We start from the raw sequence: 25,798 nt of genomic DNA, 5'->3' as shown, positions 1-25,798 counted from the left end.
GCAAGCATGCAAATGGTGTGAAACTAACAGGACACAAGTTGCCCGCTTGGCAAGGCTATCAGCGTACAGGTAAGCAGTAAGGTTTATGAAATTATGAAGCAGTTAATTTCATGACACAAGCATGCAAATTATGACACAGTTACTATGCTTTTGTTTTATCTATTGACATACCATTAATATGCTCCATTGAGGTTAGGTAGAAACCACTTAGATAAGGCTATGTCGCGACATAGGATAGCAGATCTGCGCCCCATACAGTTTGGTACTCCGGCTACAGGCCGTTGAGTGGATATGATTATATAATGGCCACAGCAGCCCAATCATACGGTATTCATACAGTTTCATACAGTTTTTCTTATCACTTTGGTTTCACTATAACCTTATGGAGCTATACAGTTATATTAACTACAAATTGCATAATCATACAGTATAATGAGCAGCAAGCACAATAATGAGAGTATCATGATATGTGTGCTTACACTCCATATGTGATTACATATATATTGATACATATGTATGTGCATACTTATTTCTTTATTCATTGCGATATTCACTGAGTTTGAATAAAAGTTGCAGAATTCATACAGCATAAGGAACATCAGGTACATCATGAAAGTATAATGTTATGTGTGCTTACTAGTTTATTTATTTAGTTCTTATGGAGCCATACAGTTATGAAATTTTATGATTTATACCTTATATGATGTGACTGAAAGTGCATAAGTCATACAGCATAATGAATAGCAAGTAAGACAATGAAAATATACTGTTACGTATTCTTACATGTTTATTGATTTCATTCATACAACACAATGAACAGCAGGTAAGATCATGATAGTATCATGACATGTGTGATTAAAGGTTCATGTAAAGGAGCTATGAGATAATTAGAACTAAATTATTTATGGTATGAATTACAAGTTTTTTCTTTGCTATAAAGATACATTGATGTTGAAATTTACTGAATCTATGATTTTCAATGCTTTTATGAAATTTGTATTTTAAGTTAGTTGCCATCACACTTTGTTAAGTATGTGAATTATGAGCACCACTGAGTTTTATACTCAGCGCGTCGATTTTTATCACGCGTAGGTTGAAGATCGTGGTTGCTACTTGAAGAGTACTATCAAAGCAGAAGTGATTAATTTGGTCATAGTAGATTGAGAGTTGTATAATTAAGAATTATGGCATGTATAATTATTACATTTGTTAGAGCTTATGTGATTGTAAATATAAGTGAAGCATGTAATTATTTTGGTGTAAGTAGTTGGAGATAAGAATAATACTTATGAAATGATTGAATATGAAATATTTTACTATAGTTGGTATGATTAGGTCATAAAGTCTTGATATATATAATGAATGCAATTAATTGCTGGATATTAAATGCTATTGAGGATTTATACAATTATGAAAAGATATATAAAGTGTTATTGTGTTATGATGATTATTTGGAGATGTTAAAAGTTTAGAGTTTCATTGGGAGTGTTTTGTATTCATATTTAGCATACAGGATGATATCAGCATGACAGGACATAAGTTCAACCAGATTGTAGCGTCTCGGCTCGGTTCATTCGGGTTAACGGGTGGACCGGGAAGGGATGTTACACTACAAATAGTTTCTCCCCTTCATAATCAGCTACTTGAGCAACATTTTTCTGCTGTAGATCATCTTGAGCTACAACCTTGCTCTTGCATATTTTCTGATAATGTCCCATTTTCTAGCACTTCTCATATTTCACATCAGGTCTCCTCCAACATTTCGATGGTGGATGACCCTTTTTGTTGTAGTGCTTACAAGGAGGAAAGTCAGACTTTGTTGAATCTGAACCCTCCTTCTTGTTTCCTTTGTACTTCCCTTTCCCTCCTTGATTTGTTTGCACCTTTGCAGCCAATGCTCCTTCAACAGAACCTTCACTTCTTATAAGCCTTCTCTGTTCTTGAGCCTGCAAAGCATGTATCAATTCTGCCAAGCCAATCTTTGACAGATCCTTAGTATTTTCCAAAGAAGAGATGGTAGCTTCAAATCTTTCCGGGACAGTAATAAGAATTTTTGAACTATTCTTGTATCAGCAAATTCAGAACCAAATAATCATACCTTGTTTACGATATTGAGAAGTCTATCTGAATACTCTAATAGTTTCAGATTCCTTCATTTTCTGCATCTCAAATTCTCTAACCAGATTCAACACTTGCATTCCTTTAATCTTCTCATTTCCCTCGTACTCCTTCTTGAGATAGTTCCATATATCAAAGGCTGTTTTCAAGGTCATGATTCTAGTGAAAATTGAAGATGAAACTGCAGGAAACAAACAGCATTTGGCCTTGGACTTCCTTGCCTTCCTTTCTTTGAAATTCTTCATTTGAGCCACTGTAGGATTGTCGGGTAGTGGAAGCACTTGGTAGTCTTCCTCAACAGCCTCCCAAAGATCATTTGCATCCAGGTAAGCCTCCATTCCGATTGCCCAAACTTGATAATTTTCTCCATTGAACACAGGAGGTGCAATGGCATTGAAAGGAGTTTCTGCACTCGAAGCCTCCATTTTGGTGAATATACACTCAAATTCCTCACAAGTCCCTTAAGAAGAGGGCTCTGATACCAGTTTGTTGGAGCAAACTAAGAAATAACAGAGGAAAAAAAAGAATATTGCAGTGTACTTTTTTTATTAACTGCAAATGTACTTAAATACAACAAAAAAAGAATAACAGAAATTCCTATATTTCAGCTCAACCATGGAACATGCCTCCATGTTTAACAACTCAGCTAGAAAAATGGAAATAATGACTGAAATGCAGTAGAACAAGTCAAAACATAACAGAAAAAGAAAAAATGCAGCAACTAAATTAGAAGTGCAACAGCTAAGTCAACTTCTTAACAAATGTCAATATTCCCTTTTCTTTTATATCCTTTTGCTGTACTCTACAGAAATAGAGCAATGCATAAAATCAAATCTGGACTCTGATTAGACAATTTCTTGCTACTCTACAACACAAATCTCCTGATCAGGTGTGGTCACACAAGTATGTTAATCATAGGTCACTTTGTCATTTGCAAATATAATTTGATATATGGTTCCTACTTCCTAGTCTTAATAATACTACACTTTGAGGAATTTTCTTGTAATATTGAAGTGTTAGGAATAGCAAAATTACATGATACATTCAGCCATGTTTTTATAATTGACACATCCCTCAAACCTTCTTGGTAAAATCTTTTAAGGGGTTTATTTTCTAAAACATCATTCATCTATAACTTTATTCATTTTCGTTAGAAATATCAGAGTTTCAGCATTAGATAAACATAGATATACAAATATCAGAGTTTAAGTTAGGTTCTTGCTGAATATTTAGTGCAATAGCTCCAAGGACTCACTCTGATACAACAAGAACAAGCAATGCCAATCTAACAGTAAATTACGAAAGGAAGCACTGTGGGGAACTGAAATTGTGGAGGAGAGATTAATGGATGGAGTAGATGAAACGACTAAACAATAAATGTAGTACAAGTCAAATTTGTTAGGGGCCCGACAATAAAAAATTACGAGAATAATTACGCAGTGGAAAAATAAAAATATGACATAGAGAAATTTAACGTGGTTCACCCTTAACTGTTTAGGGCTACGTCCACGGGACCAACTCCAAATAATTCTTCTCCGATTAAAAATAGTATGCTTACAAAGAGAGTAATACAAAAATAGTGGCACTCATAAGTGTTTTCCAAAAACACCAAAATTATCCTCACTGTTTTTCCCTACCCTAGTTTTAGGACCCTTCCTAAAACTGAATAGCTCTCTCCCTCTCAAACATAGAATTTTCTTTCTCTTTTGTGTTTTTTTTTTTTCTTCTTGTTGGTGTGCCTTTAGTTGAGGTAATCTTCTCCTATTTATAGGAGAAGAGGATACGTAATTGACGCGTCCACCGACTGAAGCGTCAATTACAGCATCGATTACTTTCTCCTTTTTTTTTCTTTTTCAAAAGCGTGTGGTCCTACTTGAGTGGGCAAGGCCACAACAAATCTCCCCCTGCACACTCAAGTGGGGACATTAGCCATACTCTCCATCATCCCTGCTGCTAATCGATAATATTCAAGCTTATCTTTTGGAAGAATCTTCGTTAACATATCTGATCCATTTTCATCTGTATGGATCTTCTCAAGCTATAACTACTTCATCTCTAGGACATCCCTAATCCTATGATATCTAACATTAATGTGATTTGATCTTGAATGAAAGGAGGAATTCTTCCCAAGATGAATTGCACTCTGGCTATCGCAGAATATCAAATATCGTTCTTGATGAATTCCGAGTTCATTCAAGAACTTCTTTATCCGCAACAACTCCTTGCATGCTTCTGTTAGTGCTATAAATTCTACCTCAATTGTTGATAGAGCAACATACTTCTATAATCTTGACTGCCATGACACGGCTCCCCCTGCAAATGTGATTAGATATCCTGATGTAGACTTTCTTGAGTCAGCATCCCCAGCCATATCTGCATCGGTATAACCGACTAATTCTGGCTTATCATATCCAAAGCATAAACATATTTTGGTTGTACCTCGAAGATACCTGAAAATCCATTTCACTGCAGCCTAATGTTCCTTTCCAGGATTTGAAAGAAACCGACTCTCTACTCTGACTGAGTGAGCAATATATGGCCGTGTACAAACCATGACATACATCAAGCTCCCAACTGCTAAAGCATATGGAATCTTTTCCATTTCTTCCTTCTCTCCATCGGTAGAAGGGCACTATTTTGAGCTTAATTTAAAGTGATTAGCAAGAGGACAACTAACCGCTTTAGCATTCTCCATATTAAACCTTTGAAGTACTTTCTCAGTGTACTTCTCCTGTGACAACCATAATTTCTTAGTTCTTCAATTCCTTGTAATCTTCATGCTAAGAATCTGCTTTGCTGGTCCCAAGCCTTTCATAGCAGAAGACTTACTTAGTTGTTTCTTCAAGCTATTAATTCTGACAGAATTCTGACCAACAATGAACATATCTTCTACATAGAGTAAAAGAATAATGTAGTCATCATTAGAGAATTTCTTTACAAAGAAACAATGATCTGAAGTAGTCTTTTTGTAACCTTGCTCCCCCATAACAGATTTAAACTTCTTATACCACTGTCTTAGTGCCTATTTTAAACCATACAAGCTTTTCTTCAACTTACATACATAGTACTCTTTTCCGTTTTCGATGAAACCCTCTGGCTGCTCCATGTATATTTCTTCTTCCAAGTCACCATGTAGGAAGGCAGTCTTCACATCCATTTGCTCGATTTCCAGATTAAAACTGGCGGCCATTCCGAGCATTGTCCGAATGGATGTCATTTTCACAACTGGTGAAAAGATTTCATCAAAATCAATAACCTTTCTTTGATTGAATCCTTTCACAACTAGTCTAGCTTTGAATCATGGTTGGGAGCTGTGTTCTTCCTGCTTGATCCTAAACACCCACTTGTTCTTAAAAGCTTTCTTGCCTTTGGGCAACTTCACCAGCTCAAATGTTTTATTCTCATGCAAGGACTTCATTTCATCTTGCATGGCTTCAATCCAGTTCCTTTTGTGTTCATTTTCCATAGCTTCTTCAAAGCTTTCAAGTTCTCCTCCGTCAGTCATCAGTACATACTCATTGACTGAATATCTAGTAGATGGTTGTCTGACTCTACTAAACCTTCTTAATGTTCGAGAACCTTCTGGTGCTGGTGGCTGAACATGAACACCATCAAAATCGTCTTCTGGTTCATTATGATAAGGAACTTCTGGATTTTCTAACTTTGGCTCTTGTTCTTGTGAAAATTTTCTTTATCTCCAACTTGTCTTTGTTCTATTGTTGGAGGAACTATTTGCATATTTGTTGAATCATCTTCAAATCTATCGGCAGCTTACTTCTGAGTCTTTTCAACATCTTCAATATTCTGATTTTCAACAAATACAGCATCTCTACTTCTTATCATCTTTTTCCAGACTGGATCATAAAATCTATAGCCAAATTGATCTTGGTCATAGCCAATGAATACACATTGTCGAGTCTTGACATCAAGCTTAGACCTCTCATCCTTAGGAATATGCACGAAGGCTGTGCAACCAAACACCCACAAATGATCATAGGAAACATCCTTTCCTGACCATACTCTTTCTGGAGTATCATACTGTAGAGGAACACAAGGTGAACGATTTATAAAGTGAACTGCTGTAAGAAGAGCTTCACCCCAAAATCTTTTAGACAACTTTGCATGTGAGAGTAAACATCTGACTCTCTCCATCAAAGTTCTGTTCATCCTCTCAACCAAACCATTCAGTTGCGGCCTCTTGGGAGGTGTTGTTTGATGTCGAATACCATACTCTTTGCAGAAAGCATTAAATGACCCAGTGTATTCTCCACCATCATCTGTAATGATGCACTTCAGCTTTTTGCCTGTCTGTCTCTCAACCAAGTTTAGAAATTGTTTAAAAACATCTAAAACTTGATCTTTAGACTTCAAAGTATATACCTAGGTCTTCCTAGAATGGTCATCAATAAATGTTACGAAGTATCGATTTCCACCATATGACATCGTCAAAGGTCCACACAAATCTGAATGTACCAGATCTAACACATTCTTCATTCTGGAAGGCTGAGAAATCTTAAAAGTTACTCTATTCTGTTTTCCTGCCATACAATCAGAACACTTCTCTAAATGGACTTTATTCAATCCAGATAGCATGTTGTTTCTAACCAGAGTTGTCATTCCTTTTTCACTCATGTGGCCTAGTCGTTTTGTGCCACAATTCAACCGTACTATCATCCTCTGCTACATTTAAAATATCTTGGGAGAGCTTCATATGCATTATGTACAACTTTGGGTCTTTCCTTCCGTTGGCTATCATCATGGAACCTTTAGTGAGCTTCCACTGACCATTTCTGAAGGTGCTACAGAAATCTTCAGCATCAAGTCTGCCAACCGAGATTAAATTAGAATGCATATCTGGTACATGCTCGACATCTTTTAGAATTAATCTCGAGCCATTTTTTGTCTCTAAGCAAATGTCTCCCTTCCCGACGACTTTCAACAGTTTGTTGTCCGCTATCTTGACCACACCCAGATCATCTGGTGTGTAAGATGAAAAATTTTCTCTCTGGGATGTTGCATGAAGTGTAGCCCCACTATCAATTACCCAACTGGTCCCTTGGGTTGCAAGGTTGATACTGTCTTCAATGAACAATTGGAACTCAATAATAACATTAGCTTCATCATCACTGCTTTCTTCTTTCTTTGCTTTGCCTTGGATCTTCTCTTGATCACTTTTGAACTTCCGGCAATACCTTTTAATGTGCCCCTTCTTCCCACAGTGATGACACACAATATTGGCAAATCTGTTTGATTTACCCCTGCTCTTATCTCTTTTATTTGAACTTCTAGATTGGCTCCTCCCTCTAGGCTGATTATTTCTTTTAGCATCTGCTAAAAGAATGTCTGACTAAGATGAAGAAGGATTCTGTGATTTACGTCTCATTTCTTCATTCAGAACAACATTTTTAACAAATTCCCAGCTAACTCCACTATGTGGTGTAGAGTTTGTTATTGATATCTTCAAAGTCTCCCATGACTCTAGTAAGGAGGCAAGCACCATAAGGCCAAGGATTTTATCATCAAATTTTATGCCCATATTTGACAGCTGGTGAATAGTCGCCTGTATTTCACTTAAGTGATCTGCTATAGAATTACCTTCTTGGTATTTGAAATTCATCAGCTTCGTCAAATAGAACTCTTGATTATTGCCAGATTTTGAGGCATATAGCTCTTTAAGCTTGTTCCATAATGTTTTGGCATGAGTCTCGTTACAAATGTGGTTGTACACATTGTCATCGACAAATTGTCGATTATAGCTGCAAACTTGCTCATGCTCGAAAGCCCATTCTTCATCAGTCTTGTCTTCGGTTTACTTGAACTAAACATGGGCAAATGCATTTTGGTTACCATAAGGAGATCTCTCATTTTATTTCTCCATATATGGTAATTTGCGCCATATAGACTGATCATATTTCTTGTTCTAACCTCCATAACCTTTGAGTGAACAGTATCCGTATACATAAATAGTACTAGTATACGAGAATAGTAACTGTACATGTAAATAGTACTATACGTGAATAGTACTGAGCTTAATAGTGATGGACTTAGCAACAGTAACGCCAATAGTAACTGTTCACCATCAACTTTGAGTTACTATTTTACTATTCATTGCTAAGTCGATTCTGCAGCGTCTTTCCGAGCAGACAGCACTAATGAACTCGTCGTAATTTTCTATTCGTCGTGGTATATTTATTTTTGAAATGTATCCACGGATCCGGTACCGCTATCTCAACGGCTCGACCTATCAAAACTTTCGGCTCTGATACCACTTGTTAGGGCCAGCAATAAAAAATTACGAGAATAATTACGCAGCGAAAAAATAAAAATATGACAGAGAAATTTAATGTGGTTCACCCTTAACTGTTTGGAGCTACGTTTACGGGACCAACTCCAATATAATTCTTAACCTATTAAAAATAGTAGGCGTACAAAGAGAGTAATGCAAAAATACGAGCACTCAAAAGTGTTTCCCAAAAACACCTAAATTATCCTCACTATTTTTCCCTACTCTAGTTTTAGGACCCTTCTTAAAACTGAATAACTCTCTCCCTCTCAAACACAGAATTTTCTTTCTTGTTGGTGTGCCTTTGATTGAGGTAATCTTTTCCAATTCATGCGAGAAGAGGAAGCGTCCATTACTTTCTCCTTTTTATTTTTTTTTTTCTTTTTCAAAAGTGTGTTCAGTGGCATCGCCCAACAAAGTTGAGCATCAATCCTCCTTTATTGATCATCTTAGCATCAATCCTCCTGTCTTGATCACCTTAGTACATTTGATAAAGAGCCAGGGCAAAGGAAACCAACAGCCAATGAACCATGTTCATTAATGACTAAGAATTGAAAAAAGTGTCAAGCATGATCTCAAAAAACTCATCCCAGTGATTTTGGTTGAAGTAAAGATCCAATCTTTTCCAATTCTAACGATTCATAACTCAAAGCTACACGCTCTCAAAAGAAAGCCCAAGAACAAAACACGCTTATCTCTTGGTTTTGTAGTATTTCAGTTTACCTCTCTCCGCCTCTCAATTCCTCCAAAAACTTCCTTGTGATCTGACATAATGGCCGGCAAAGGCAAAGTACCGGCTATTGGAATCGATTTGGGTACTACCTACTCCTGTGTTGGTGTTTGGCAACATGATAGAGTTGAGATCATAGCCAATGACCAAGGGAACAGAACTACACCGTCTCACGTTGCATTTACCGATAGCGAACGTTTGATTGGTGATGCTGCTAAAAACCAGGTCGGCATGAACCCCGTCAATACAGTCTTCGGTCAGTATTTCTTTTAAACAGCTTCTGTTAATAAGTTTAGGCAATAAAATTCGAGAATTGGTTAAGTTTAAATGGTCAAATTTGTTTGTGTATTAATGCTTGTAGCATTGATGTTTGATGGAACTTTAAGAGTCTATAAGGGTTGATATGTGTTATCTCGTGTAGCCTTTTAATTTCCATTTATCGTTCGGGCTCTCTCTATTGTGCTGCACTTACTAAATGATTTTCTTATGTCGCAGATGCAAAGCGGTTGATTGGTAGGAGATTTAGTGACACTTCAGTTCAGGATGACATCAAGCTCTGGCCTTTCAAGGTTATTTCAGGACCTGGTGATAAGCCCGTGATTGTTGTAAACTACAAGGGTCAGGAGAAGCTGTTTGCTGCTGAGGAAATCTCTTCCATGGTTCTCAGTAAAATGCGTGAGATTGCTGAGGCATACCTTGGTACTACAGTGAAGAATGCAGTGGTCACAGTCCCTGCATATTTCAATGACTTTCAGAGGCAGGCCACAAAGGATGCCGGTGCAATTGCTGGTCTCAATGTCATGCGTATCATCAACGAGCCAACAGCTGCTGCCATTACTTATGGTCTTGACAAGATGGCAACCAGTGACGATGAGAAGAATGTGTTGATTTTTGATTTGGGTGGTGGTACTTTTGATGTCTCATTGCTCACAATTAAAGACGGAATCTTTGAGGTCAAGGCCATGGCTGGAGACACCCATCTCGGAGGTGAGGACATTGACAACAGAATGGTGAACCACCTTGTTCAAGAATTTAAGAGGAAGAACAAGAAAGACATCAGTGGAAACCCAAGAGCTCTTGGGAGGCTGAGAGCTGCTTGTGAGAGGGCAAAGAGGGCTCTTTCCTTTACTGCTGTGGCAACTATTGAAATTGATTTTTTGTACGAGGGTACTGATTTCTACTCGACCATGACTCGCGCCAGATTTGAGGAGCTTAATATGGATCTTTTCAGAAAATGTATGGAGCACGTGGAGAAATGTCTGGGGGATGCTAAGATGGACAACAGCAGTGTGCATGATGTTGTTCTTGTTGGTGGATCCACCAGGATTCCCAAGGTGCAGCAGCTATTGCAAGATTTCTTTAATGGGAAAGAGCTGTGCAAGAGTATTAACCCAGATGAAGCCGTTGCTTATGGTGCTGCTGTCCAGGCTGCCATCTTGAGTGGTGAAGGCAATGAGAAGGTCCAGGATCTTGTGTTGTTGGATGTTACCCCCCTGTCCCTTGGTCTGAAAACTAGTGGTGGTGTCATGTCAGTTTTGATCCCAAGAAACACAACAATTCCCACAAAGAAGGAAAAAGTTTTCACCACCGTCATTGACGACCAACCTAAAGTTTTGATTCAGGTCTACGAGGGTGAGAGAAGCAGAACAAAGGACAACAACTTGCTCGGTAAATTTGAGCTCTGTGGCATCCAACCAGCACCAAGGTTTGTTCCTCAGATTTCTGTTTGCTTTTGTATTGATGCCAATGGCATCTTGAATGTCTCAGCTGAGGATAAGACCACTGGCCAAAAGAACAATATCTCAATTACAAGTGATAAGGGTAGGTTGTCCAAGGAAGAAATTGAGAAGATGATCCTGGAGGCTCAGAAGTACAAGGCCGAAGATGAGGAGCACAAGAAAAATGTGGAGGCAATGAATGCTTTGGAGTACTATGCCTACAACATGAGGAACACTGTCAAGGATGAGAAGATCTGTTCCAAGTTGGCCGCCGGTGATAAGAATAAGATTAAGGATGCTGTTTATAAGACCATTCAGTGGCTAGGCAGAAACCAGCTTGCAAAGGCAGAGGAGTTCGAGGACAAAATGAAAGCGCTTAAGAGCATCTGCAATCCCATCATTGCCGAGATGTATGGTGCTGACATGGGTGGCGGCATGGAAGATGATGTTCCTCCAGCAGGTGGCAGTGGTGCTAAGTGGCTTGTTTGATGCTTGAGTAAAGATGGTGATGAATATTTTATTTTCTTTATTGGTCAGTATGATTATTATTATTTTTTTTTTAATATTTCTACTTTAAGACATTATATCAACGACTTATCCAATTTTTATTGTCAAGATATTAGCTTTATTTTCAAGTTTTGCTACATCAATGGCTTCTGGGTTTATTTAATTTGCGATTAGAAAAGCCAGTGTATATTATTTGTTGTCTATTACTGATTTTTGTTCTATTTCCAATTTGTGGCCATTTACCATTAGCGGGCATTGGTTGATTTGGTTCCAAGCTAATTGTTTGTTGAAAACAGTTGTAGTTAGCTTAGTAGGGATTCAATATATCATTGTATATGCAAATTTAGGTGCTTGGGAACGGCGATTTAGTTTTAAAATGGTGTGCAATATAATGTCAAGCTGTTGATTAGAAGAACAGAGAATTAACAAAGAGAAGGAAAATTCTGCAGAGAATTATGTAAAATGTGGAGAAAAAAGATCTTATCTTCATTACAGTAGAGTGAAAATATTTATACAAGAGTTATTCTAAAATTTGTTCACCAAACCTCCATAAATTAAGGAAGTTTGTCTTCCGAATTAAAGCTTAAAGCAAGGTACATCACATATTTTTCAAGTACTACTTCTTGACTTCAACTAATACAAGAGATGGAGATTACAACATAACAAATTAAAACAAAATCTAAATGACTTTAGCAAAATAATCTCCAATCAGCTACATTATCTTCATCAGCAAAATACATCAAATATCTATCGGCAACACTTGTATCAATTTTACTTCAATGGAGCTGTAGTTGTAACCTTTAACACTCCTCCTTGATGCAAGAGTTGAGACAAACACCAAGTCTATTCCTGAGAAACTCAAATGATAGCTTTTGCAATGGCTTGGTGAAAATATATGCTGTTTGGTCTTCAGAACAGCAATGGATAATTTGAATTTCATTATCATTTTCAGCTTCACGAATTGCATGATACTTGATTTTTATAAGTTTGGTTTTTCCATGGAAGATTGGATTCTTAACCATAGCAACAGCTGATTTGTTATCACAAAGTATTTTAGTTGGATTCTCTTGATGAAATTTCAGATTAGCTAACACCTTTCTCAAACAAATTGCTTGGTTTACAGCAGCAGATGCTTCAACATACTCTACCTCTGCAGTTGATTGAGCAACTGAAGCTTGCTTTCTTGTTCCCCAGCAAATGACAGCAGAACCAAGTGAAAAACAAAAACCAGTAGTGCTCTTCATATCGTCCAATGAACCAACCCAATCACTGTCTGAGAACCCCAACAACTTCACACCATTTAATCTTCTATAAAACAAACCAAATCCAGCAGTCCCTTGCACATATCTCAGAACCCGTTTGGCTGCTTTAAGATGGTTTTCAATTGGTGAATTCATGAATCTCAACAGTAAATTTGTTGCAAACATGATATCTGGTCTTATTACACATAAATAAAGCAAAGAACCAACCATGCTCCTATAAATTGAAGCATTTATAGAGTGAGAATCATCATCCTTTTGCAATTTTATTCCATGGGCTGTAGGTGTACTCACTGGTTTGCATTTGCTAAGTTCAAATTTTTTTAAGCAACTCCCAAGTAGGGGTGGCCACGGTTCCGGAATCGAACCGAAAAGGTTCAGTTTCGGTTCCGGTTTGGAACCGTCCGGTGACAAAACCGACGGTTCTAATCGATTTTCCTGCGAATCACATAATTTTAAATTTTAAATTTTGAAGACCGGTTTAAAAAAAATATATTTGAACATAAAAAATTAAAAAATACTTCAATTAAATTTATTTTTTTAAAGACTTGAACATAATTATTTTTTTTAAAAAAAAATTTCAACTGAATTTATTTTTTGTTTAAAAAAGTTTGAACATAATTTTAAAAAAAAAAGGGCTTGAACTTAATTTTTTTTTTTAAAAAAAAAAATTAAGTTGTCTATGTATCCTCTTGGGGTTTAGAGGAATCAAAGCCCGCGTAGTTCTTACTTATCTTATACCAATTTCACCCCTTTTACCTTAATCACTATTTGTACCACTTATTGATGTTCCCGTTGAGGACCCATCGTATAAATCATATAAATCTTCATTTTCTTTTGGATTTTCTTGGGCTCTTAGTTCGGCCTTGCTCCAATCATCCACGCATGATTGTGCTTCTAATGAATCGGGTGTCATGCGAGATCGTGTTTCATCAAGTATGTTTCCTCCTTGACTAAAAGCTTGTTCAACCGCAACAGTGGAGACCGGAGCTGCTAAAACTTGTTTTGCAATTAAAGAAAGAATTGGAAAAGTATTTGCGTGACGACTCCACCAATCTAAAATTGGAAAATCAGTATCTGCATAATCATTACCAAACTCAAAACAAGTAGTTAGATAATTATCAAATTCAGAAAAAGAACTGGATTCCCTTGTTCTTTTTTGTCTTTCTAGTAAAACTTGTTGAGCAACACCAACACCACTTACCGTTTGTGTTGGAAATTGTTGAATATTAGATTGAGAAGAAGTAGAAGTAGATGAACTAGAAACTTGAACAAATTCATTATATAATTGCATAATATTTTGTTTAACCTCATGCATTACTACATTTATATTAACATTATCTTCTACATCAAGATTTAATACTTCATAATAAATAGTCAAATAATCACACAAAACATCAATTTTACATCTAGGATCAAATACAATAGCAACAAGATAAAAGGGTGGTATATTTTTAAAATAAGATAACCATTTTTTTTTTTCATTGAAAAAATACAATCTTTTAATAAATCATCATTTTCAAATTTTTGGAGTGCACTAACAATATTAATACACGTAGATAAAAATAAATGAGATGTGGGATAATAAATCCCACTAAATTTATAGGTAGCATCATTAAAAATTTTTAAAATATCTAAAATTTTTGCACAAATATCCCAATTTTGTGGATATAAATTAATATCCTCAATATTATTAGTAACAAAAAAGCATAATAATTCTTTATAAGAAAAAGACTCGTTTAGTAATTCATATGTTGAATTCCAACGAGTTGGGACATCCCTTGGAAAATATTTTGGTCTTTTATTATTTTCTTTACAAAATTTAACCCAACTTTTCATCACTTGGGGATGTCCCCATAAATATGAAATAGCTTTTTTAATTGGAGAAATAAAATATTCAAGAATTTTTAAACCATCTTATACACATAAATTTAAAACATGGCATGCACATCTTATATGAAAAAATTTTCCACCAATATTTAGTTCACAAATATTTTTAAGTTCAATAATTGATTTAGTATTTGCAGAAGCATTATCAAATGAAATTGAAAAAATTTTTTTGTCAACTTATATTCATCTAAAATTGAAACAATTATTCTATAAATATTATTTGCAATATGTTTATCATCAAAAAACACGAAAAGCAATAATTCGTTTTTGAATTTTCCAATCATCATCAATCCAATGACATGTAATACCCCTATAAGAATGCATTTGCCAATGATCACTCCAAATATCACAACAAATTTAAACACAAATTTTCATTTGAGAAAATAAAAGCTCTAACTCTTTTTTTCCTTTATTATATAAAGAAATAATAGTTCGTTTTACAGTATTTCTTGGTACTCTTTTAGCAGAAGGATTTAAAACTTTTTGACAATAATTATTAAAACCTACTTTTTCACCAAAACTAAAAGATAAATGTTTCATAGAAATCATTTTTGCTAATTCTTCTTTTTGTATTTTTTCAGAATATTGAAATAAAGAAATGTTAGAAGATGCGTACCCGGAAATTTGTGTTTGAGACCGATCAACTCCTATTTTTGTTGGATGTTTTGTCTCCAAATGCTTCCAAAATGATCCATAGCCGCCTGCTTGTTTAAATTTATGAGATTTTTCACAATAATTGCAAATTACATCGTACATTTTCTCACCTTTGAATTTTTTCGTGAAATGAATGGCGAATATGTCGGAACTTTGTCTTGCTCTTCCAACAATTTGTGCTCGTTGCTCTTGCTCTTGCTCTTCCTCTTCTTGTAATTGCTCATTAAATTCAGATTCTTGAGTTGGAATTTCCAAATTTTCATTTGGATATCCCTCAAAATTAAATTGGTTGGAAGTGAAATCATAGATGTCGTTTGTAGGGATAGACGAATATTGTGTTTCTCCAATCTTTCCCTTGCCCTTACCCGAATTTGAGTTTCCTCCACTTGCCGTTATATGATAATAAGATATAATTTGGAAAATTGAATAAAAAAAATTAGAGAGAATAATAACTTAATAAGAGAGATTGTAGAGTAGAGAAGAATAATATAGAGTAGAGTGTAGTAAAATGTAGTATATTGTAGAGAGAGTAAGTAGAGAGAGTTGAGATTTTTTTGTAATGAATTTGTAAATGAAATGAGGTATTTATAATAAATCCAAAAAATCATTTTTCTAAAAATACCCTTGAAACTAGCTGTTATGGCTATTGGGAGGGGTAATTAAGAGATTTCACAATAAAATTTAAAAAAAAAAAAAAACTGGTCTGACAGTTTATAACGGCTAGAACCGCCGGTTCTAACCGGCCTGGGAACCAGCGGTTCCAATCCGGTTTCGACCGGTTTTCTGGAACCGCCGGTTTTGGTTCCAGAAATCTGGAACCGGAACCGAACCGAAAATCTCCGGTTCCGGTTCCGGTTCGGCCTGGTTTCGGTTCTCACCGGTTCCGGTTACGGTTCGGGACCGGTTCGAACCGACGGTTCCGGTTTTCGAAACCGTAATATGGCCACCCCTACTCCCAAGCAAATTTCTTTTGTGAAATAAAAATCCCTTGCTCATCTTGAACAATTTCAATCCCAAGGAAATAACACATTAAGCCAAGATCATTCATCTCAAAAACCTGCTACATCTTCAATCTGAATTCTTGAATTAATTGTAAATTGTTGCTTGTGACAAGTAGATCGTCAACATACACAGACATGATAAGCACATCACTTCCTTGTTGAGTTACATAAAGCGTTGCCTCATTCAAGCTGTGTTTAAAACCCAAATTCAACAAGTAATAATCAATCTTGACATACTAGGCCCTTGGGGCCTGTTTTAAGCCATAGAGTGCTTTCTTCAATAAACACACTCTATTGCTTCCATCATTAAAACCTTTAGGCTGCTCAATATACACTTCTTCCTTCAAAGACCCATTTAAGAAAGCTGATTTCACATCCAATTGAAAGACTTGCCAGCCTTCACTTGCTGCTAGTGCCAAAATCAATCTGATAGTATCAAATCTTGCAACTGGTGCGAAGGTTTCTGAAAAATCAATCCCTTGTTGTTGAGCGTAGCCTTTAACAACATATCTTGCTTTGTGCTTATTGATGGAGCCATCATAATTTAATTTCAATTTGAATACCCATTTAGTTCCAATTACATGCTTATTCAATGGTCTAGGAACTAAAATCCATGTTTCATTCTTCATAATCATCTTCAACTCCTCCTCCATGGCAGCTCTCCACTCAGGCAATTTTAAGGCTTCATCCACCTGAGTTGGTTCAAGTAAAACAATATTAAATCTGTTGTAAATTTTTTCTAGGGATCTAATTCCTCTAATTCCATAATCATCTTCATCTGATCCATCTTCATTGTCAACTGGAAGTTCATGCTCTTGCTAAAAATGATCTTATTCAAGAACTGATTTAGCATTTCCTAGCTCCCTTTTACTCCAATCTCATTCACCATTCTCATCGAATTTGATACTCCTACTGATATACACCTGTTTACTAATAGGATTTAAAATTCTATAGGTTTTGGATTCACTGCTATAGCATACTAAAATTCATTTTTCAGCTCTGAAACCATTTTTTGGTTTAGAAGAACAGAGAATTAAAAAAGAGATGGAAAATTCTGCAGAGAATTATGTAAAATGTGGAGAGAAAAGATCTTATCTCCATTATAGTAGAGTGAAAATATTTATACAAGAGTTATTCTAAAGTTTGTTCACCAAACCTCCATAAATCAAGGAATTTTGTCTTCCGAATTAAAGCTTAAAGTAAGGTACATCACATATTTTTCAAGTACTACTTCTTGACTTCAACTAATACAAGAGATGGAGATTACAACATAATAAAATAAAACAAAATCTAAATAACTTTAGCAAAATAATCTCCAATCAGCTACATTATCTTCATCAGCAAAATATATCAAATATCTGTCGACAATACTTGCTTCAATTTTACTTCAATGCAGCTGTAGCTGTAACCTTTAACACAAGCGCATCAACAATGATTATGACTTGAAATGATGGCTGAGGAACTGTATGCTTTTCGTATTGCTTGCTTATAGGATATGGGATCTTAAGATGCTCTACCGTTGCTGTTATTTTAGCTCAGTTATTCAAACTTTGGTTTCTCAATTGGATTGTCTCTTTTCTAGAAAATACACTGCATGGAATGTTCTTCTACGAAATTCATTTCATTTGTAAATTAGTTTTATTAAAAATTTATTCGCCATATATCTGTAGCATTGAATTAATTAAATTAAATATTCAACCTTATTTTTTCTATTAATTTTAGTAAAAGAATTGATATTAATTTCAATACCAAGGCCATCCTTTATTACTGAACTATGAACATTTTCCACCACATCAAATCCCTTGCCATCATCTGAGAGCATATATGCATCCTGCTCAAAATAATCACCCATTTTGGTGATGAGACCCTTACCCAAGCGCGTCAAATGTATGGAGCACGTGGAGAAATGTCTGGGGGATGCTAAGATGGACAACAGCAGTGTGCATGACGTTGTTCTTGTTGGTGGATCCACCAGGATTCCCAAGGTGCAGCAGCTATTGCAAGATTTCTTTAATGGGAAGGAGCTGTGCAAGAGTATTAACCCAGATGAAGCCGTTGCTTATGGTGCTGCTGTCCAGGCTGCCATCATGAGTGGTGAAGGCAATGAGAAGGTCCAGGATCTTGTGTTGTTGGATGTTACCCCCCTTTCCCTTGGTCTGGAAACTACTGGTGGTGTCATGTCAGTTTTGATCCCAAGAAACACAACAATTCCCACAAAGAAGGAAGGAGTTTTCACCACCAGCATTGACGACCAATCTACTATTTCGATTCAAGTCTACGAGGGTGAGAGAAGCAGAACAAAGGACAACAACTTGCTCGGCAAATTTGAGCTCTGCGGCATCCAACTAGCACCAAGGTTTGTTCCTCAGATTACTGTTTGCTTTTGTATTGATGCCAATGGCATCTTGAATGTCTCAGCTGAGGATAAGACCACTGGCCAAAAGAACAATATCTCAATTACAAGTGACAAGGGTAGGTTGTCCAAGGAAGAAATTGAGAAGATGATCCTGGAGGCTCAGAAGTACAAGGCCGAAGATGAGGAGCACATGAAAAATGTGAAGGCAATGAATGCTTTGGAGTACTATGCCTACAACATGAGGAACACTGTCAAGGATGAGAAGATCAGTTCCAAGTTGGCCGCCGGCGATGAGAATAAGATTAAGGATGCTGTTTATCAGGCCATTCAGTGGCTAGACAGAAACCAGCTTGCAAAGGCAGAGGAGTTCGAGGACAAAATGAAAGCGCTTAAGAGCATCTGCAATCCCATCATTGCCAAGATGTATACAGGTGCTGGTCCCAAGATTGAGGAAGTTGAGTAAGTGGACTGTTGGATGCTTTGAGTATGGTATGTTGGTCAGCATTAATTTTTTGTTTTAATATTTCTACTTTTAAGACATTATGTCAACGACTTATCCAATTTTTATTGTCAAGATATTAGCTTTATTTTCAAGTTTTGCTACATCAATGGCTTCTGGGTTTATTTAATTTGCGATTGGAAAAGCCAGTGCATATTGTTTGTTGTCTATTGCTGGTTTTTGTTCTATTTCCAACTTGTTGCCATTTACTATTAGCGGGCATTGGTTGATTTGGTTCCAAGCTAATTGTTTGTTGAAAACAGTTGTTGTTAGCTTAGCAGTGATTCAATATATCATTGTATATGCAAATTTAGGTGCTTGAGCAAAGGCGATTTAGTTTTTAAATGGTGTGCAATATAATGTCAAGTGCATCAACGATGATTATGACTTGAAACGATGGCTGAGGAGCTGTATGCTTTTCGTATTGCTTGCGTATGGGATATGGGATCTTAAGATGCTCTGTCGTTGCTATTATTTTAGCTCATTTATTCAAACTTTGGTTTCTCCATTGGATTGTTTCTCCATGGGATCTTAAGGCCCAAGATCACCTATCAGTCAAGGCCTCCACGGGACACACCCACCTAGGAGGTGAGGATATTGACAATAGACTGGTGAAACACTTTGCTCAAGAATTTAAGACAAGGAACGAGAAAGACATCAGTGGAGACCCAAGAGCTCTTAGGAGGCTGAGAATTGCTTCTGAGACAGCAAAGAGGATTCTTTCCTTTACTGCTGAAACAACTATTGAACTTGATTCTCTGTATGAGGGTATTCATTTTTATTCAACCTTCACGCCTGCCAAATTTGAGGAGCTTAACATGGATCTTTTCAGAAAATGTATTGAGCTTGTGCAAAAATGTCCTAGGGTTGCTAAGATGGATAAGAGCAGTGTACATGATGTTGTTCTTGTTGGTGGATCCACCAGGATTCCCAAGGTGCAGTAGCTATTGCAAGCTTTCTTTAATGGGAAGGAGCTTTGCAGGCCTATTAACTCAGATGTTGCCGTTGCTTACGGTGCTGCTGTCCGGGCTGCTATCTTGAGTGGTGAAGGCAATGAGAACGTGCAGGATCTTCTGTTGGAGGTTACCCCTCTGTCCCTTGGTCTAGAAATTGGCAGTGGTGATATGATTGTTTTGATCCCAAGAAACACAACAATCCCAACAAAGAAAGTGAAAGTTTTCTCCACCGACTCCGACAATCAACCTTGTATTTTGATCCATGTCGATGGGGGCGAGAGAACCAGAACAAGAGACAACTTGCTCGGCAAATTTGAGCTCTCCGGTATTCCACCAGGACCAAGAGGTGTTCCTCAGATTACTGTTTGCTTTGATATTGATGCCAATGGCATCTTGAATGTGTCAGCTGAGGATAAGACCACCGGCCAAAAGAACAAGATTACAATTACTAACGACAAGGATAGGTTGTCGAAGGAAGAAATTGAGAAGATGGTCCAGGAGGCTACGAAGTACAAGGTTGAAGATGAGGAGCACAAGAAAAAGAACGCTTTGGAGAACCGTGCCGATAGAATGAGGAATGATGTCTACGTTGAGAAGATCAGTTCCAACTTTGCTGCAACTGATGAGAAGATTGAGGATGATGCTATTGATCAGGGCATTCAGAGGGTAAGCAGCAACCGGCTTGCGAAGGGAGATGAGTTCGAGGACACGATGAAAGACCTTTGGCCGTGGCTGATAAAAAGAAGATTGAGGATGCTTATTGATCACGCCTTTCAGTGGCTAGATAGAAACCAGCTTGCAGAGGCAGGTGACTTCGAGGACAAGATGAAAGAGCTTGAGAGCATCTGCAATTCCATAATTGCCAGTATATATAATGATGCTGATGCTGAGACGGTACTGATATGGCTGGCAGCAAGGAACTGGTGCATGTCACAAGATATATACCATGATGCTGATTCTGAGTGGCCTGTTTTGATTCTTTGAAAATGGTGGCGACCAATTTTTTTTTTTTTTCTCAACTTATTTAATCCATATGTAATTTATATTTAAGAACTTATTTAGTTTAATTGAACGCTGATTTTACAAACTTGTTTGATAAGCGAAAACAAAATATTACAGAAGGGTTAAGAGAGAATATTATAGTCATCTAAAACTGCATTCTTGATACCTGGGCATTGTTCTCCATCTCGGTGTGTACTGTGTCCAAATCAAAAAAGACTTCAGGATCATGACCTATAATTTGTTTCTTGAATGTGAACCTATTCTTTCCACTGGTTACACATACTATCATGTTAAACCGCTGTAGCTTGAAACCCTCTTAACAGCTTCCTCTTCCATTTCTACAAGTTGACGACAACATGTTTCAATATCACGTGCCTCTTCCGTGAATTTGAACCTGAATTCCTTCCACTGGTACTCACCAAGGTCATCCTTTAGTACTGAACTTTGGATCTTACCCAGCACATCAAATCCCTTGCGATCAACTGAGAGCATATATGCATCCTAGACAATAGGCGACAGTTAGTTCAGCAGCTTTTTTAGGTATAGGGATTGGTATGTTCTCGAAGAAATAATAGATAATTGATAATCCCAAATAAAATGCATCGTGATGGAGCTGATTACAGTGACCCTATGGTTTCCTCTGTACTGTTTTTTAATAAATTTATCAGTTGATGTTTCTAAAAGCACTCAAGTGGGCATAAAATAGAACTGTATCAGCAACTTATCAATCTATATGTTGTAATCTCCAGCATTCATGAGGTAGTCGACCTCCCTCAGCTTTTCTCTGACCATCCTCCCTCAGGTCTCAAAGAGGGTCATTCTATAAATGTAATCAACCTCATTAAGATTCTAAGCATGTTTACCTGTGTATTATGCACCAGATGACAACTGGGGATCATGTCATTGTAATATCATAATTGCATGATCTCTATTAAATGCATGATGTAATTCAGGCAGCTTACTCTTGCATTTGCATTCATGTATAGGAGGCAAAAAAGTATTAGGGCTCTACGCCTTGCTTCACTTTGATTAATGCCATCAATTAGCTTAGCAGAAAAGGATGCTGCATGTGAAACAACTTTGAAGTGTTATTTGATCAGCACAAAATGCAAAAAAGATTTAAGTCTTGGTGGTACGCACGCTAACCTGCACAAACAATCACCCTTTTTGGCGATGAGACTCTTACCTAAGGGATCTGCTTTAGAGGTCTCCAAATCCTCCAATTCCACTTCATGAGAGCGTCCAAAGCCATCAATGAACATACATGAACTGGACAGAATTTTGATTTATTAGGTTTCTGGTTATTCATAAGAATTTTCCACCTTGGTTCATAACAAAAAAAAATATGCAGATTCCCCTTCAGGTAGTACGCAGATACCATATAAAACTTTACCATCTCCCATAGAAAAGAAGAAAAGAATAAGAATAAAAAACTCTACTCCAGAAATGATCCTATTAGCTACCCTGACAAACAGAACGTAGAGTATTAAAATGTGAGCAATGAATTGCTTATGTTAGCAAACAATTTCTCCAAGATGTGGATGCTCTTGTGGATGCTTCCTTGTAAGTGCATTAGCTGTGCTGGAGATGAAGACTATGATTTCTCTTTTTACTCAGTTTCCATGCAGGAGCTGATGCAAGTAAACACTAAATTTATCTCTTAAGGAAAAGGGGAAAAAACAGACTGCTTTCTTTCTTTCTTACTTTCTTTCTTTTTTTTTTTTTTTTTTTTTTTTTTTTTTTTTCTTAAAATGTTCCAAGTATGTGATTCCTACTTCATCCCAGATTCGAGTCTTGAAAAATTTCAGAATGCCAGACCAGAGCAGACCAGAGTAATTGAAGTCAGATTTGAGCAATCATGCCAATCTTTATAACAAAACTTCACAAACTAATACAAGATTAATATGATTTAAATTTGAGTAAATGTTGAATACCTTATATTGAACCTGTAAGCACAATATCTTTCAACTTGATCAAGTAGCTCCTTAAGGTTTTCACTTCGGGAAGTAGTAATAAGATTAGAAGAACTTAGTACACCAGAAACTGTGTAACTGTACTCGTTCATCATTCTCTGTTCATTCAATAAAACTTCTTTAACAGCTTCCGTAGCCAATTGAGCCTGTAAAAAGAATGATTAAAAAAAAAAAAGTTGACGTCAATATTCCCTTTTCTTTTATTTCCTCTTGCTATACAGAAATAGAATAATCCATAAAATCAAATCTGGATTCTGATCAGACAGTGTCCGGCTAGTTTACAAGACAAGTGTTCTGAACAGGTGTGATTACACGTGTTAAGAATAGGCCAGATTATTATTTACAGATATTATTTTATTTATAGTTCCTAGGCTTAACAATTGTACACCCTGAGAAATATTTTGTACTACTGAAGTGTCACGAATAACAACGTTATATGCTACAAACTATAGAGTTCAGCCATATCTTTATTGACGCATACCTCAAACTGTGTTAGACATCTATTTTAAGGGGTTTACTTTCCAAAGCATCATTTGCTAAAACTTCATCTATTTTTCACTAGAAATACTGAAGGTTCAGCATCAGACAAATGTAGATAAATAAGTAACAAACAGGAACCACAATGTTTTGAAGAGTGTTTTATGCTGTCAGCAATCTAAGGTTAGCAGATACAACAATTAGATGTCTCCACCACTCAGCACCCGTCCCCCTAAAAATAAATTAGAAAGAAAAACAAAACAAAACAATATCGACCAAATCACCCATGCACAAATTTACTCCCACGTGATTCTAATCAAATTGAATCACAAAGCCAATTGTTGCATTAATTTAGGTAAAAGTCCAATGTTTCATGATCACTGAAAGCTGTTCAAAAAATGGCCAGACCTTTTCATCTTTAAGAGGGAGTAGGTTCCCATTTAGAGCAATCCGTACAGGTAGCTGCAGCATGAGAATAAAGCGGTTAAGTTAGGCTCTTGCTGCATATTTATAGCAATTCTTATGTAAATAAAAACGAGCAAATGCCAATCTAACAGCAAATTATGAAAGGAAGTGGTTTGAGGAACTGAAATTATGGAAGAGAGGATAATGGAAGCAATAGATTAAACAACTGAACAATAAATGTGGCACAAGTCAAATTTAGAACTGAACCTTCCTTATTGATCTGAGTAAATTTGATAAGGGGCCAGGAAAAGGACTCGTAACAGCCAATGAACCCCGTTCATCAATGATTGTATTCTACATGAACAAAGAAAGAAATGAAAAAGGTATCAAGCATAATCACTAAAACTCATAAAAATGATTTTGAATGAAGTAAAGAGCCATTTTTCGACTTGGTAGTCTCTAAAAGCTGCCGTACTGCTCTACAGAATCTGAGAAATTTAGATTGTCATAAAAAACATAGGAGTAACTTGAACAAGATTCCTTCACTGAATAAAAACTAACAGGTGTTCATAAACAACTGCAATGAATATACATTGATAAAGAAAGATATTTTCAAGAAAAAAGAAGCATAGAACCAGTTAAAATTATACCATATTATGCATATCTTTTTCAGGTACCCAGACATAAGGCCTCCCTTTCTTGACTATGTATTTAACTTTTGAAGTGTGTATATCCTCCTTGCTAACATCAACATAAGAAAATACCGAAAAAGAAACACCAATTAGCTTAGCTTTATAGATTTTATACTGAGCTTGATTAAAGAGTAAATTTATAAATCTTATGACAAGTGAATGTTCAAGACTTTCCTTTTCTTTGCCCGCATTTTTTCCCTATCTAAGCGTAACTTAGACTTTGAATTACAGACGGCAAACAAAATGAAAACCCAAGTGTTAGATTGAATAAAGGTACCTTCCTTTGGCGTCTGCCTTGATGGTATTGAGTTGAGCTTGCCAATTTGAAGCCAGTAGATTCTGAAACATGCAGTGGTGTTAAACTTTGGTCAGGTGTAATTTTGTTAAGAGGAAAGGGAAAGAGGGATAGGGGCTGACCTTGCACCTCTCTGCGAGAGTTAAGACCGAAGCTTTTTTAACTTTCATTATGCCTTCAGTTTTAGCCCTGTTGCACGCCAACTGCTCGATGAAATTACACCTTCAACGTTTTCTTTGCGCGAGCTTGTTAAGTCGGAGCACCGAGCATGTAAAAGAGTCTGACGCGACTGACTCCTTTCTATAATTTTAATTATAACAGTGTTATCACCCACGCGATTCGCGGAGTCAAAGATAAAATAATTTTTTTATAATTTTGATATAAATATAATACGAAAATTAGACGGTTAACACCAACGTCACACGTTTAAACTGCTTAATATCATAAATAAGTTAAGTGGATTATATTGACCCATATACAATTCGTGTAACCTATTTAATATCATAAATAGGTTAACTGAATGCATTAACCTATATACGACCTACTTAATCTATTTTTAGTATTTTTAACTTTTGATCTATCTAACTCCAATCATATTTAAAAATAAATTTTCACATGTAAAATGTATAAATTCTTCAAGATTTATAATTAAAATAAAAAAGTAATACAACAATAAAATTTAAATAAGTTTTAGTTGAAGTATTTATATCTGACACTAATATTACCTCTCTACTCTTAATAAATGGATCACTTGCCGTTTATATTCATGTCATAAATGGTTGATTCGTTTATGACACGAACTTGTTTAACCTTAACCTTAACCCATTTATTTCGCGTGTTAGGTGAATCGCTTGTCGTAACTCACTTTGACACCCCTACTATGACCTGTATCAAAAAACTGATACACATTATTAATGTATTTTTCAATAGTGATAATAATTTTGAGAATTTAATTAATTATATTGAAATAAGAAATTAAGTAT

General features: G+C 36.3%; 2 protein-coding genes and 2 pseudogenes across 2 annotated transcripts; 3 read left to right on the top strand and 1 right to left on the bottom strand.

Moving 5' to 3' along the window:
• The first annotated feature begins 8,934 nt into the window (after positions 1-8,934).
• Positions 8,935-19,018, top strand: LOC105647772 (heat shock cognate 70 kDa protein 2). The gene is made up of 3 exons (XM_089722790.1): positions 8,935-9,387; positions 9,627-11,318; positions 18,948-19,018. The coding sequence occupies exons 1-3, from the start codon at positions 9,174-9,176 to the stop codon at positions 18,977-18,979; spliced, it is 1,938 nt and encodes a 645-aa protein (XP_089578916.1). The 5' UTR covers positions 8,935-9,173; the 3' UTR covers positions 18,980-19,018.
• LOC149495848 (heat shock cognate 70 kDa protein 2 pseudogene) lies at positions 18,005-18,943 on the top strand (annotated as a pseudogene).
• A 464-nt stretch (positions 19,019-19,482) lies between the features above and the next one.
• Positions 19,483-20,955, top strand: LOC149495847 (heat shock 70 kDa protein 4 pseudogene; annotated as a pseudogene).
• Positions 20,956-21,010: 55 nt separating this feature from the next.
• LOC149495846 (uncharacterized) lies at positions 21,011-25,117 on the bottom strand. Its single transcript, XM_089722791.1, has 9 exons — positions 24,938-25,117; positions 24,798-24,859; positions 24,479-24,569; positions 24,096-24,182; positions 23,832-23,885; positions 22,908-23,092; positions 22,160-22,242; positions 21,936-22,036; positions 21,011-21,474 (listed from the first exon to the last, which is right to left on the bottom strand). The coding sequence occupies exons 1-9, from the start codon at positions 24,983-24,985 to the stop codon at positions 21,259-21,261; spliced, it is 927 nt and encodes a 308-aa protein (XP_089578917.1). The 5' UTR covers positions 24,986-25,117; the 3' UTR covers positions 21,011-21,258.
• Between the last annotated feature and the right edge of the window lie 681 nt (positions 25,118-25,798).

The sequence above is a fragment of the Jatropha curcas genome, chromosome 6 (genome assembly GCF_041381405.1).
Source record: "Jatropha curcas cultivar XTBG-Jc1 chromosome 6, XTBG_Jcur_1.0, whole genome shotgun sequence".
Lineage (NCBI taxonomy): Eukaryota > Viridiplantae > Streptophyta > Magnoliopsida > Malpighiales > Euphorbiaceae > Jatropha > Jatropha curcas.
This window is presented reverse-complemented; position numbering and strand designations above follow the sequence as displayed.

Bases quoted from the DNA above. Each gene is read 5' to 3' on its own strand.
- LOC149495846 (XM_089722791.1), bottom strand. From the start codon at position 24,985: ATGAAAGTTAAAAAAGCTTCGGTCTTAACTCTCGCAGAGAGGTGCAAG. The intron at 24,860-24,937 runs GTCAGCCCCTAT...TGCATGTTTCAG, and splicing joins CTCTCGCAGAGAGGTGCAAG to AATCTACTGGCTTCAAATTG. The intron at 22,243-22,907 runs GTATTCAACATT...AATTCTGTCCAG, and splicing joins GCTTACAGGTTCAATATAAG to TTCATGTATGTTCATTGATG.
- LOC105647772 (XM_089722790.1), top strand. From the start codon at position 9,174: ATGGCCGGCAAAGGCAAAGTACCGGCTATTGGAATCGATTTGGGTACT. The intron at 9,388-9,626 runs GTCAGTATTTCT...CTTATGTCGCAG, and splicing joins CCCCGTCAATACAGTCTTCG to ATGCAAAGCGGTTGATTGGT. The intron at 11,319-18,947 runs GTGCTAAGTGGC...AGATGTATACAG, and splicing joins TCCTCCAGCAGGTGGCAGTG to GTGCTGGTCCCAAGATTGAG.